This window comes from Pseudonaja textilis, chromosome 4 (genome assembly GCF_049901715.1).
Source record: "Pseudonaja textilis isolate UNSWEBS1 chromosome 4, rPseTex1.2, whole genome shotgun sequence".
Taxonomy (NCBI): Eukaryota; Metazoa; Chordata; class Lepidosauria; order Squamata; family Elapidae; genus Pseudonaja; species Pseudonaja textilis.
In genome coordinates this window covers 77,315,203-77,329,077 of record NC_141993.1, presented here as the reverse complement: position 1 = coordinate 77,329,077, position 13,875 = coordinate 77,315,203, and the positions used below count along the sequence as shown (strand labels likewise).

General features: G+C 38.6%; 1 protein-coding gene across 7 annotated transcripts in view; it reads left to right on the top strand.

Moving 5' to 3' along the window:
- Window positions 1–13,875, top strand: part of TNIK (TRAF2 and NCK interacting kinase) — a 311,530-nt gene that overhangs the window by 173,412 nt on the left and 124,243 nt on the right. For all 7 annotated transcript variants that reach the window (XM_026705758.2, XM_087933454.1, XM_087933457.1 and 4 more), the window contains exon 5: window positions 9,900–10,010. In XM_026705758.2, coding sequence (XP_026561543.1) covers window positions 9,900–10,010 — 111 coding nt within the window. The remainder of the gene's footprint in view (window positions 1–9,899; window positions 10,011–13,875) is intronic.

Genomic DNA, 13,875 nt, shown 5'->3' with positions numbered 1-13,875 from the left:
TGGAATTCCAATGTCTTACCTTCTTTTCAAAAACCATCATTTAAAATTATTTGCCCTGATAGGAGATGTGCAGGAGAAGTGCTCTTGGAAAATGGGAAAAATAATTTTAGTGACCATGCCAAGGCCATTTCAAAAGTTAATTTTAAAATTTAAAATTACTATCGGGCAGATTTGAGAAATGCAATATTGAGTTGTGGCACATTTTGAGGGTATCAGTCGGCAGCAAACATTGTATATATAACACTTTTCTCATTTCATTTCATATATCCCCAAGTCCCAAAGGGGAGGGTTGAATACACACATATACACAGAGAAACAGACAGATGTGTGTCTGTGTCTGTGTGTGTATTAGTGAATTAATTATGTATAGCCTGTCTTGATACAAGGACCCAGAAGACATTATGCAGATAATATCAGCTGTTCTCCCAGGCCTTGTGATAGGATGGATGCATTTTCCCCCTCTCCTGTTATACAGATACATATATTTTATGTATATGTTACTTGCATTTGGTATTTGTTTTATTTCCATTATTGTGTTTCTATTTATTTTGTGGTATTTGTGTTATTTTTGTAGTGTGAGCTGCCCAGAGTTGGCTTGGAATTGGATGGCATCATAGCTGAAGCCAATTAATGTACCAATAAGTTTAAGGACCATCCTTTCCCAGATAATTTCATTAGAAAACAGAGCAGTACTTTATTTCCATAGCTATTTTAAGACAAATCTTTCCCCTTTTAACATCTGGCAAGATTTACATTCTGCAACAGATGCCTCCCCATCTTATTTTAAGATGATGTATTAATGAGCCACCGGGACATTCTCTGATGCTGAGTTGGAGTCTACCATGTAATTTTTCAACAGTTGTCTTCCCTTGTGAAAAGGGCTTTGATTTTTCAATTTTGTTGCCAAGGTGCCTTAGCTTATTTTATAACTGGAGATTGTTAAGAAGATGATACTTCTGCTGCCCTTGATTTTTTGCTGATGTTTTGTTTTTGGTCTTTTTATCACTTCAAAACTTCCCTGGTTGTCCAAACTTTCCAAGATGGATAGTGTGTGGTTTACTCATGTAAGTCTTTCTGGATTTAAGGGAAGTGGCTATAGACCCAGGGTCAGCAAACTATATGATACACATGGCAAATCTGGAACACACCACATTACAGCTTATGAGCTAAGAAGGGACAAGCAGGCAGCAGATGGTCAGGTGTGAGCCTCAGCTGAGCCTAAGGGCAGGACAAGCTGGATAGCAATGGACTATCTGCAGCAGTCCTCTTATTAGTAGGCTGGCACTACCTAGTAGCTGCCCTGTTCCTTGACCTCTGGACCTGCCATGCCCACAGAGCAGGGTTTTATATTGTCAAAATCTCTAATCTTGCTTCGGCCATCATCATTAAAATATTTGCTATCTGGCCCCTTATAGAAAAATGGATCGTTGTACAATGAATGACTAGAAATTACACACATTCCTTGGCCAGATTGTAATTGGAACATAGAATAATGTTGGAAGGGACCTCTGAGGTGTTCTAGTCTAACCCCCTGCAGGAGGCCCTGTACCAGTTTAGACAAATGGTTGCCCAGTCTCTTTTTGAAAGCCTCCAGTGATGGAGCACCCACAACTTCTGAAGAAAAGTTACTCTGTTGATTGATTACTCTCAGCACTGGGAAATTTCTCCTTAGTTCTAGGTTGCTTCTGTCCTTGGTTAGTTTCCAAACATTATTTCTTGTCTTGTCTTCTGGGAAATCTGTTATGACCCACGTCCTTTTCCAACAAATCAAACACAGTCCAAAGGGAACAGAAACCTTGTAATGCTTCTGCAAAATAATTAGCTGTGATAAGCACAAACCTTGCCAAACTGAGCGAGACTTGCCAAAAGATAACAGACAAGAACTAATTTGCAATACAAGAATTTTCAAATACAAACTCAGGATACTGGAATGTCCAAGAGGCTGGAGCTTCAAAACATCTTTGCCTTCTGCAAAGAACGTTCATTTCACAGCTGGCTTTTATCTTCTTGAAGGAGGGGCCATTACTTTGCAGCCTTACTCCTGAGTTGCCCGTGCTGTTGTAGCTGCTCTTTTCTACAAGCAATTCTGCGCACGCGCACTTGGCACAGGCTCCTCGGGAACTTCCTCATCACTGCTGCCAGCCCCCACAATCTCTGAAGGGAGCAGTCCACTCCCTAATGGTCCTGGCCTCTCATCTGAGTCCTCGCTCTCCTCATCCACACCTGCTGCCAGCTAACCACAACAAAATTTCATCTCATCTTTGTAGGAGCCCCTCAAATGTAGTAACAGTGCTATCATGTCACCCCAGTCCTTCTTTTCTTTAGATTAGATTTACTTTAGATTAGAATTGTAACAATTCTTCGTATGTTTTAGCTTCCAGTCCCTAATCATTTTTGTTGCTCTGAACTCTTCCCAGTGTTGCAACCTCTTTTTTATATTGTGCTGACCAGAACTCCAATTATTCCAGGTGTGTGGTCTTACTAAGGCTTTGCAAAGCGGTATTAGAACTTCATGTGATTTTAATTCTATCCATCTATTAATGCAGCCTAGTATTGCACTGCCTTTTTTTTTTTTTTTTTGCTGTTGCCTCATACTGTTGGCTCACGTTTAAGTGATTGTTCACTAGAATGCTAAAATCCCTCTCAAAATTACTGGCATTAAGTTTTATCTCGTCCAGTGATGACTAAACTTTTTGGCACCAAGTGTCCAAAGTGTGTGTGTGCCCACACTCCCAAAATGCAATATGTGTGCGTCTCCTGTGCACGTGTCCCGCCCTTGCGCATGTGTCCCATTCGTGTGCATGCATCTCCCATGCTTGCACACATGTGCCCCCACATGCTCTCCATGCCCCGCATGCACCCCACCCCCTGTACCCCCCGCCATAGAGCCCCAAAGACCAGCTGGACACTGGAGCTGAGCTGGGGCAATGGCTTGCATGTTCACAGAGAGGGCTCTGCATGCCACCTCTGGCACGCATGCAATAGGTTTGCCATCACGGACTTAGTCTATACTATACTGTTGGTTTTTCTTGCCTAAATGTAAAACTTTTCTTTTACCAATATTGAATCTCATTTTGTTAGATAGGGCCCGGTGTTCAACGAATATTTAATGAAGACTGAGAACCTCACACATCACCCAAGAGTAATTTCCCCAAATTTCTTGTTTCAAATAAATTTATAGGACACCCTCCCTGTTTCTTATCATACCGAATGAGAGCTGTTTTTCCTAGGTGGCAAGTATTTTTTCCTCATCTTTTGGCTGGGAAGGACTATCCTCCCCCGATGGGATCTGTGTTCTTTATTTATCTGAAATACTGTCCTAGATGCGGTTATAATACCCATCTTGATCTTTTTATTTCCATTTGATTGATCCCTATTGCTTGATTTGGTTCTGCTTTACAAATTTCACAAGATCGGAATCAATGGATTTGGGATTAGGTTGGGGGTTGGCATTTGTTTTGACTGGAACCATTACTGCTCATTGTTACGGAGCAGCTGAAGGAAAACGAACCAAACCTACTCTCTGTGGCTTAAACTTTCAAATCCCATTATGGACGTATCAACACAAAAATAAAGATGCCACTGTACAGCTGTCATTGCAGTCTAGGGTGCATTGAAATAATAAACAGAAAGGCATTTCCCTGCTCATTCAGCGGCAATGGCTTTTTTCTCTGCCCCTCTGTGGTTTGTGCCATCTGGACTCATGCCATCCCCAGAAGAGAAAGCTCCAAGCTGATGAAAGCTGGGAGCAAAGTGCTGAAGACGGAGCCCTTCCCTGAGGAGAAGAAAGGGGTGCTTGCTTTCCTGTCTAAAGATGGATTGCTTCCATGGCAACACTACAATTTAGATTTGGAAGGGCTGGTGGATTTATAATGATCCAGTGGGAGGGGGGATGAGAGGAAAAGAAAAAGCACATGCAGAATGTACCAGTAAGCTATATGCTCCGAGGGAAGAGGAGAATATTTAGGATTTGGTGAAAATCAGAAAGTCCTTTCTAAATGGTTTGGCAAGAGGATCTGGTGAATAGAAGGCCTGGTGGTCAGCCTGTCTTTTGGAGGAAGATGTGAACTCAAACTAACCTTTGGATTTGTTGGAACACTCCAAGGTTAAATCTAGCATAAATTGGTAGGTTGTGTGCACTCGTGCAACTCTTTGCTTTTCTGTATAATGGTTGGCTAGACCTAATTAGGACCAGGTAAATGATGCAGGCCTTATTTACAGAGATCCAAACCTAGCTAAGTGCTTACCTCTGTACAGGCGATTAGAGTTCAGACTGGAAGAAAGTGAATTAGCTCATTCCAGGATACATGAGCACATGTGCTGACATGAGTGGGAATTTAGCATGAGGAAGGAAAACCTGGTCCCAAAGCAAGGTCAGGATAATCAGAATTTGGGGGAGCTGCTGGAAAAGGTAGCTGATGTTGGGATGGGATCAAATTCATGTAGACCGAATTCATAACGTGAAGTGTTATAACAGGGTTTCCCAAACTGTCTGTCTCCTGGGAAGATGCAGACAGAAACCAGGAAAGGTAGAAAAAGCCTTTTACATTGTTACAATAAACTCACCTTTCACAAAGTTTCATTGTATTGTTTTCATTGTTGATTTGTGTTCATTTTGCCAATCGTGTTTTTAAGGGAGACGTTGCGCTAAAGGGAGGCATGATGACAGAAAGTTTAGGAGCTCCTGCGCTGTGAAGATTGGATTTGCATATCCCATTGAGCCGTTTTTGGTTTAACCATGGTCTCTTGAGTAAGCCAGGAGCAATGCACAAATCACTGCTTAGTGACAACTAAATAAATAATATTTAGCTATTTATTAAATGTATATGTTGCCCATCTTTATCATCTTTAACGCCATATCACAGCTGCAATAGATTCCTAGACTCATGTGCACTAAGGAAGATCAGAAGAAAAAATTAGGCCAAGATCTTATGCAGATGGACCTTGTATTCTTGACATAATGGTTTATGGATAACAAGTATGGGAGCCTGTGGGAATTGGGAGGTTGGATTCCAGAGCTTTGAAAAATGACCCCCCCCCCCAAACCACCAGAGTATGAGTAAATCAGAAATAAGGACACTGTGCTGGAACCTCCTCAAATTTCTGACCACCCACATTTTAAATTTTATTTTTATTTATTTATTAGATTTTTTTTATGATACCCTCTACCCTGAAAATAGCAACTCTGGGCAGCTTGCAATATAGTAAAAAATAAACATGGTAATATGGGGCAATCAAAATTAGGTGAGTTAAATAGAAAGCTAAAACCAAGAATATGGGCAGTCTGGGGTAGGGATTTTCCCCATCCTCTTGGTCACCCCCAGCGTAGCAAGGCTCTGTTGGGATCCATGATCAGGTAGCAGATCGAAGTTTCAGGTTTTCTCAGAAGGCCATGTGGTCAGACCTCATCCCCAAGAATATTCCAGAGGATTGAGGGATACAACAGGAAAGGCTTCTATCTTGTACCCCAGCAGTCATATTCTTTGGCAGACAGGATTAAAAGTAGGCCCTTTCCACTGGAATGAGTTAGGTACACTAGTCTCATCAGGGTGAGATGGTTCCTCAGATATATTCCTTTAGTCCAAGAATAAACAGGGATAAAAAAAATAAAAAATATGTGGACATTTGCTTATTTTCATTATTGAATAGTGGTCTCCAAATTTGGCAACTTTAAGACTGGTGGACTTTAGTTCCCAGAATTCCTCAGCTAGTCATGCTGGCTGGAAAATTGAAGTCCACAAGTTTTAAAATTGCAAGGTTTGGAGATCCCTGATTTAGAAGAAGTAAAGTCAAAATAGTGAAGTTCACTGGAGAGATAGCTAAAGATGATGGGCCAAGCACAGAGACAACACAGAAAAATTCAATCGAATGTTAATCATTTATTTCTCACACCTAATAGACAGAATCTTGCCAGAATAAAGATATAATCTTTTGTTATCTGTGCAATCTCTAAATTTGGACTTCTCTCTGATGGAATGTACTTTGTCATACCTAGGAAAGCTCTGTGTTGCCAAGCCTCCTCTGTCTGCTTTTCCAGGGACGTAGTTATGTGCAGTGGTGGGATGCAACCTTTTTTTACTACCAGTTCTATGAGAGATCACTTCGCTTTGCACGCACACACTGCAATCAAAATCCACTGATTTTGAGCGTCAAACAGCGCAAATCAGCTGACCTCAAAACAAAGGACAGAAAAGGGCAGATGAGGGTGGGCGGGGACAACTGCTCACTAGTGCTACTAGTTTGTTGCCTCTATTTATTCAAGATCTATCTTTCTATTTATCTACTCATTGGAAAAGGCCCTGGTGTTGGGAAAGATTGCAGGCAAAAGGAGAAGAGGACAGCAGAGGATTAAACGGTTATGCAGTGCCATTGATGCAGTAAACAGGAATTTGAGCAAACTCCAGAAGACAGTGGAGGACAAGAGCCTGACTTATTATGGTTCAGTCACTAGGTTATATTATTATTATTATTATTATTATTATTATTATTATTATTATTATTATTATTATTATTATTATTATTATTATTATTATTTAACCAGTGACTGAACCACAAAAGCAATCTCTCTCTTAGATTGATGCTTCAGAAGCTCAATTTAGTTTGCAAAGGACTTCCTCATCCAATTCCCCCCCCCACACATACACACACAATAGGAACTTTCCAATAAAGTTGAGCATGCTTTGGTCTAGGATGGGTCTTCCCAATTCTAATGCAACACCTCAACGGCTGAATCCCAGGGACTTTTTAAAATCAGAAGCCAATTTGGTTGGGTGAGTTTTTAACACAGGTAAAGAGCTTGTCAGATTCATTAATAGTCTTTTAGTATCTTTTTTTTTAAGCATTCACTGCGTCTAATTTAGCAACAGGTTACGTATAAGTATTACATTGCATGAATATTAGGATCACAAGCTCAAAGAAATCTCAGCCCTACTTTTCCAATTTTGAGAAATGTAGCTCCATCAAGGGCTGGCTGATGCATTTTCTTGTTAAAAGCAATTAACCTCAAGAAGATAGAAATAAGGGCAGATGGCTTTGGTTGAATATTTTGGCAGCACAATGGATGTGTTACTCCAGATTAATGGACAAACTGAATGCTTAATGTTTATAGCACATTTCTTTTCTTTTTTATTTTATATGCAATGTGCCATGGACTGCATTTTTCACCACATTTTAATTTTGAACAGTGTATATGAAAATGCCTGCTTACTAGCTTTGGGATCTCAATAAAGAAGATGAATGCTCGCTCTGTGTTTTCATTATTTCCATATTGGCATGCTCCAAACCCAAGTCCTTGCTTATTGTGATTCATGCAGATAGTCTCTTGGGAGTTGTTAGGCTATTTGAGGGTGAATTTGTTCAATAAAAGAGCAGGTCCCTAGGACCATGTTTGATGTAATCTACTGCCTTCCACTTGTTTCGACGATGATAACTCTCCAGAAATTTCACCATTGACTTATCCAACTGGTGGTGATGGGAACTGAATCTAAAAAATGGAAGCCAGCGGATTGCCCAACCCTAATTAAATGTCTTGAAGCCAACATGAGGTCATGTTCAGGTGTATTTTACAGTAAATAGCTGTGCATTTAACACTGGTTTGCAATTCCCTGTAACTGAATGATGTTGAACATGCTAAATTATAATTTTCCAGTCCTGTCTGCCATACGAATTACTGATTCCCAATGATCAGGCATTACATTATTGTGTAACATATAGATAGATCCTCTACCATCATTAGGATGACTCAGCTGATACTCAACGCCTGCCAATCAAACAGCTGTTGCTATTCAGATACAAGTAGTCCTTAACTTACAATAGTTCATTTAGTGACCATTTGAAGTTACAACAGCACTGAAAAAAAATGACATATGACTGTTTTTCACACTTACGACCATTGCAGTTTCCCCATGGTCATATGATCAAATTCAGAAGCCTGGCAACTGACTCATATTTATGATGGTTGCAGTGTCCCGCAGTTATGTAATCACTTTTGCAACCTTCTGATAACTTTCTGCTCCTCAGAGCCTTCCACCGGCACCAATGGTAACGGAGACAACCCCTTCATCTCCTCTGACTCATCTGTCTCAACTGCCCTCTCCGCTGGCAGTCGACAAACCACAACAAATGCAGGCAACATGCAAAATCACACCTCCTCCATCCTCAGAAAAAACTTTTTCCATAGAACTAGTCCCTGGTGCCCAAAAGGTTGGGAGCCAGTAGAATAGAATATTTATAGCAATATGTAAATGTGAAGAATAATGTCAAAAGTCTTTTGAAGCAAGAGATTCTTACACTGTCAATGAATATATTAAAAAAGGAGATATCTTTTCAAACATCTTGGTATATAGAGGACTAATATATTTTAATTTAACATACTTACTATCCTACAGTTTCTGAGTATGTGAAGTGAACCAAATTGGGAAGTTACTGTTTAGTGATAATTTTGTGCTCGACTTGAACAAAATCCTATGGTTAATGGGTTGACTTAAAGCAAAGTCGATTTGTTTGGAAACTAACTGTAGTTCATAGTTCTGCAGTAGAAAAGACATACTTAATTGCGGCTTCTCAGTTTGGTTGCTCTTCATGCAAAAGAAAGACAAAAGTGCCTTTGTTCAGGTTTGTGAAGCTTCTGTATATACTGATTTATCAAGCCAGGATGTGTTCATCGAAATGTGACCTGGCCTTAGAGGTATAATGGAAAAATAATTACTTTGCATGAAGATTAATTTAAGTTCCACGCACTATGAAATCTGAATCATGGCTTTAGTCAGAGGCTTTCAAGCCATTTCCTTATTCGTTTATGATGTTCCAGTCTTTCTTTCTTTTTTATTATTTTAAGAGGATAATCAACCACCCTTCATTTCCACAAATATATGCAGCAGTGTGGGTGTAGCTTTGGCTTCAACTGGTTTCTGAAGCTTTCATAGAAGTTCTGCAGCTTCAAAGATCAGCTTTCCAACCCATCTTGTGCCATTAGCTTCCTGGGAGTCCTGAAAAATAACAAGTTATTTTTCAGCTTCATTTCCTGATCTGTTAACTGAGAATATTTCTTCTGTGTCTCTCAATGGTTATTGCAAAAAAACAAAAACCCTAACAAAACAGGCATTGTGAATTGTTGTGAAATTGTGGACGGAATAATAGAGTCGGAAGGGACTTTGGAGGGCTTCTAGTTCAACTCGCTGCTTAAGCAGGAAATCCTGTACCTTTTCAGACAAATGGTTGTCCAATCTCTTCTTTAAAAACCTCCAGTGATGGAGCACTCACAATTTTGGGAGGCAACTCGTTCCACTGAATAATTGTTCTGTCAGGAAATTTCTCCTTAGTTCTAAGTTTAAGTTCTATCCATTGCTTCTTGTTCTACCTCCAGGTGCTTTGGAGAATAGGTTGACTTCCCCCCCACTTCTTTGTGGCAGCCCCTTCGCCATTGGAACACTATTTTGCAACAATATTTAAGTAATAATATTTGCCCTTTCCTCAAGAAAGGGCGTTTCTTTGCTTTCTTCTGGGTCTCCAAACTGCCACGGTGAAATTGTAGATAGATAGATAGATAGATAGATAGATAGATAGATAGATAGATAGATAGATAGATAGATAGATAGATAGATAGATAGATAGATAGATAGAGAAAGAGAGAGAGAGAGAGAGAGAGATAGATAGATAGATAGATAGATAGATAGATAGATAGATAGATAGATAGATAGATAGATAGATAGATAGATAGATAGATAGATAGATAGATAGATAGATAGATAGATATGGAGTGAGGGGGAGAGATTATTTAACTTTTTTTTTCTTTTAGCATTATAGACCACTGTGAATTAAATGCATTCTGCTAGCTTAATGCAATCTGGAAAACACTTTCTTATTAATTATAATAATTGCATTTTTGTTTCTTTTGCCAGCTGGTGATGGAGTTCTGTGGTGCTGGATCTGTTACTGATCTGATCAAGAACACAAAAGGGAACACTTTGAAGGAGGAGTGGATTGCCTATATCTGCAGGGAGATTTTACGGGTATGTATCCAAAGTGAGCTAACCATCTCTCTCTGATTTCATTGCATCGAACTCGTACAGAAACAATGCTAGTTCCTTCCAACCAGTTTATCGGAAGCCAACATATGCGTCTCTGTCTCTGTCTCTGTCTCTGCTTCTGTCTCTGTTTCTGTCTCTGTCTCTGTCTCTCTCTCTGTGTGTGTGTGTGTGTGTGTGTGCTCCCTTTATTTTATTTTTTTCAGGTGAATTGAATTCCTCTCGCTTGCTGAGTTCAAACCATGGTTCATTAACACACCTATATTGACAATTTCAGTTCTTTACTAAAATCACTACCTGATTAATAATAAATACCATGAATTCTTGTATAGAATCACGGTTCTAGCCAACAAGAGGATAAATTTTGATGGAAATAGGCAGTAGATACCAGAGAGAGTTAGTGACAAAAAAAGTAAAAAATAAAGGTTTTCCTGAGACCCTCTTGCCTCCTGTTCCTATTGTCTATCATTTATTATTTGTTCGTTAGAAATAGATTGTTTTTATATCTAGATAGAATTGAGCGGGTATATTTACAGTAGTCTCTCAACATTTTTAGATATTCTTTATATGCTGTTGTAGTATAAAAATGGTAAGTTATTTATTTAAGGCTGAGTAACTTGTTTCTTTAAGGCTTCAATATCTCTTTCTCTCTAATTACAGGTAGTCCTCAACTTATGACTGGTCACTTAATGACTGTTCAAAGTTCCAATGGAGTTGAAAAAAGTTACTGATGACCCATTCTCAAAGTTACAACTGTTGTATTACCCGGCTGGTTACGTGATCACATTTTGGACACTTGGCAACAAGCTTGTATTTATGACTAGTTGCAGTGTCATGTGATTACATTTTGCCATGTTTTTGCCCCAAAATGACAGAAAAACACCTGTTGGATCAGCTGGATTCTGACTTACAACCATACGATTTGCTTATCCACCATTATAAACTCATTATAAACTATAAGGTCACCCATGTGGCAACTTGACTTATGACCACAATTTATGGCAAAATTTCCAGGCTCAATTGTGGTTGTAAGTTGAGAACTACCTATAGTAACTAAAACTTTGGAGTAGAATGTGAGGGTTAGAATGGAAGACAGTGGTGAGAAAAGGGGGAATTTTCATTTCTAAGGCTTGATCCTGAGCTTATAAATTAATTTGCTAAGAGCTAATGTTATGCCTGGACCTAATCTCTGTTCTGAATTTAGTTGCTGAGAAAAGAGTCACAAGATAGAAGATGGTTCCAAATGCTTGGTGGCTAATCATTAGAGAGTTGTATGAATGATTCATAGTCACTTAAATCCAATTTATAATGAATGAATGAAAGTTATTTGGCTCTCTTCCTTGCTCGTTTTTCAAATCTGCTATTTTCTTTTAGAAAGAAAACTCCTTTAGTATTAATAGGAGCAGATGTATTAAAATTAGAGTTCCAGATCCCTTTATAGAAATGAGGAAAATCATTCAAAACAGGAATGAAGAAAGATCTTTTCACATAGAGGGACTCAAATGGAACAAGAAAATTGGGAAATGATTTTTTTTAACTATCATTTAGAATTCCTACAAATTCTTAAAGAGTGAGAATCAGATCATTTCTGGATGTTATTATGTTCTATATGAAAATCATTTCACTTTTTATAGCAAAGTCAGCTATGATATGCAAGTTCCACAAGAAGCGGAAGACTTGCTATATATTACAATCTCTTTGACGCTATTTTTTTTTATTTCTTTTATGGAAATCCATAAAATGTTCACACCATAGCTAGGTTTTCTGTGGGAATCCTCTCAGTGGCCATAGATCCAAGTGAATATCAAGCCAGCACAGTTTTATTTCAGAAGTGGGTGAACTTTTTTAGGATCTGCTGAATTCAATCTGATACAGCTATTCTGAGATCCACTAGTTAATGCCTCCTGCAAACAACCTTTAGTTATCTGGAAGTAAAGATGTCGAATGCAGGAACTTGACATCTTAAAAAGCTTTTAAACCACATTGATTCTTTATAGGTTGCTCTAAGGTCTTTTTATTGCAGCATGATAACTTGAGAAGGGGAAAAGATAAAAGTCAGTGTTAAATAATTGAGAGGTAGAAATCCTTTCCAGGCTACGGAGGACAGGTAGACCTAGCATGGTTGTGGTTCATCGTCTCAAGAAGAGTTGGGCATGATTTAACAATAATAAAGAACAATAATAAAGAAATCCTTTCTCATCTTTGATTCATATTTTGAATATACCTGGTTTCTCTTTCAGTCAATAAATACCTGCCTATGTTGTGAGTGTATAACTTTTTTTTAAAAAAAAGCAAGTTATACTTTAAGCAATTGGATAGCAAATAAAAGTGGAGAACAATTTTAGTCAGGTATACCTGAAAGAGTTGACAGCCAGATGACTGAGCTGACAGCCTTGGCTGATTTTTTTGACATTTTTAAATTTGTGGCAATGAGGGAACAATTCAATAATTTGAACCTGATTCATTACTCACCTGTTTTAAGAAACTGACTTTTCAGTTTATAAAAGTAAGTTCTAGCTTGTGCAATCATGTCTTCTTGAGACAGAAATAAAAGTACCACTGTTGAAGAATCACACTGTTGCTTGCTTTTCATAGCAATTTGTTAAAGTGTTGCGGCTATATTGTTTACTCTAAACAAAACAAGTGCTTTGTTACAATTCTAAATAGCCAACATCACTTTGGGAACTTTTTAGATTGTATTTTCATTTTCTGACCCTTAATACTAAGGGGTAAGAAGACTTTTAAAACAAAAGCATAAAAGCTTTTCAGAGTTGAACCTTGTACAGTCCTTCTGTAAAAATATACTCTTGAAAGTGAATACAGTAATGCCAAGATTTAAAAAAGCAGAGGTATTTCGGAAAAAATATGGTTATAGAATTCCTGTGATACATTTAATTATTTTTAAAAGAAATACAGTTTAGAGAAAAGGAATGCAGGTAGTCCTTGACTTACGGCCACCAATTGAGCCCACCATTTCTATTGCTAAGTGAGACAGCTACTAAGTGAACCTTTTCCCATTTTACAACCTTTCTTGACACAAGCTGTTAAGTGAATCACTGCAGTTGTAAAGTGAGTACCATGGTTGTTAAGTGAATCTGCCCTTACCCATTGACTTTGCTGAAGGGCGCAGAGGAAGATCACATGACCCCGGCACAGTGCAATTGAAAAAAATATGAGTCAGTTGCCAAGGGTCCGAATTTTGATAACAAGACCACTGGGATTCTGCAACAGTCCTAAGTATGAAAAATGTTCATAAGTCACTTTTTTTCAGGGCCATTGTAACTTCAAATGGTCACTAAATGAGCTGTTGTAAGTTGAGGAGTACCTGTAGTAGGACTTTAATAACTGAAACCAAGTATCTATTTAACAATGCCATGTTATGAAGAGGTAAGAGAAAAGACGACTGCTTGAGTGATTGGCCGATTTTCTGTGAAAAAGTTTCAGTTGCCTCAATTTTCTGCTAAACTCTCTACCCATTATCAAACATTTCAAATGTTTTGCTTAAGTTTGAGCTATGCTCCAAACTATATGGTTTCCTGTCTGTTGCACTGTTTCTCAACTTGAGCAACTTTAAGTTGCGTGGACTTCAAGTCCCAGAATTCCCAGCCAACTGAAGTTGTGAAACAGTGGTCTGATGACAGATAGCAGCTTCCAACAGTCTGCCCAAAATTAGGTGCTCACTTACCCATTATACGTTGGGTAGCAATAGCAATAGCACATAGACTTATATATTGCTTCACAGTGCTTTTACAGCCTTCTCTAAGCGCTTTACAGAGTCAGCATATTGTCCCCAACAATTTGGGTTCTCATTTTACTGACTTCGGAAGGATGGAAGGCTAAGTCAACCTTG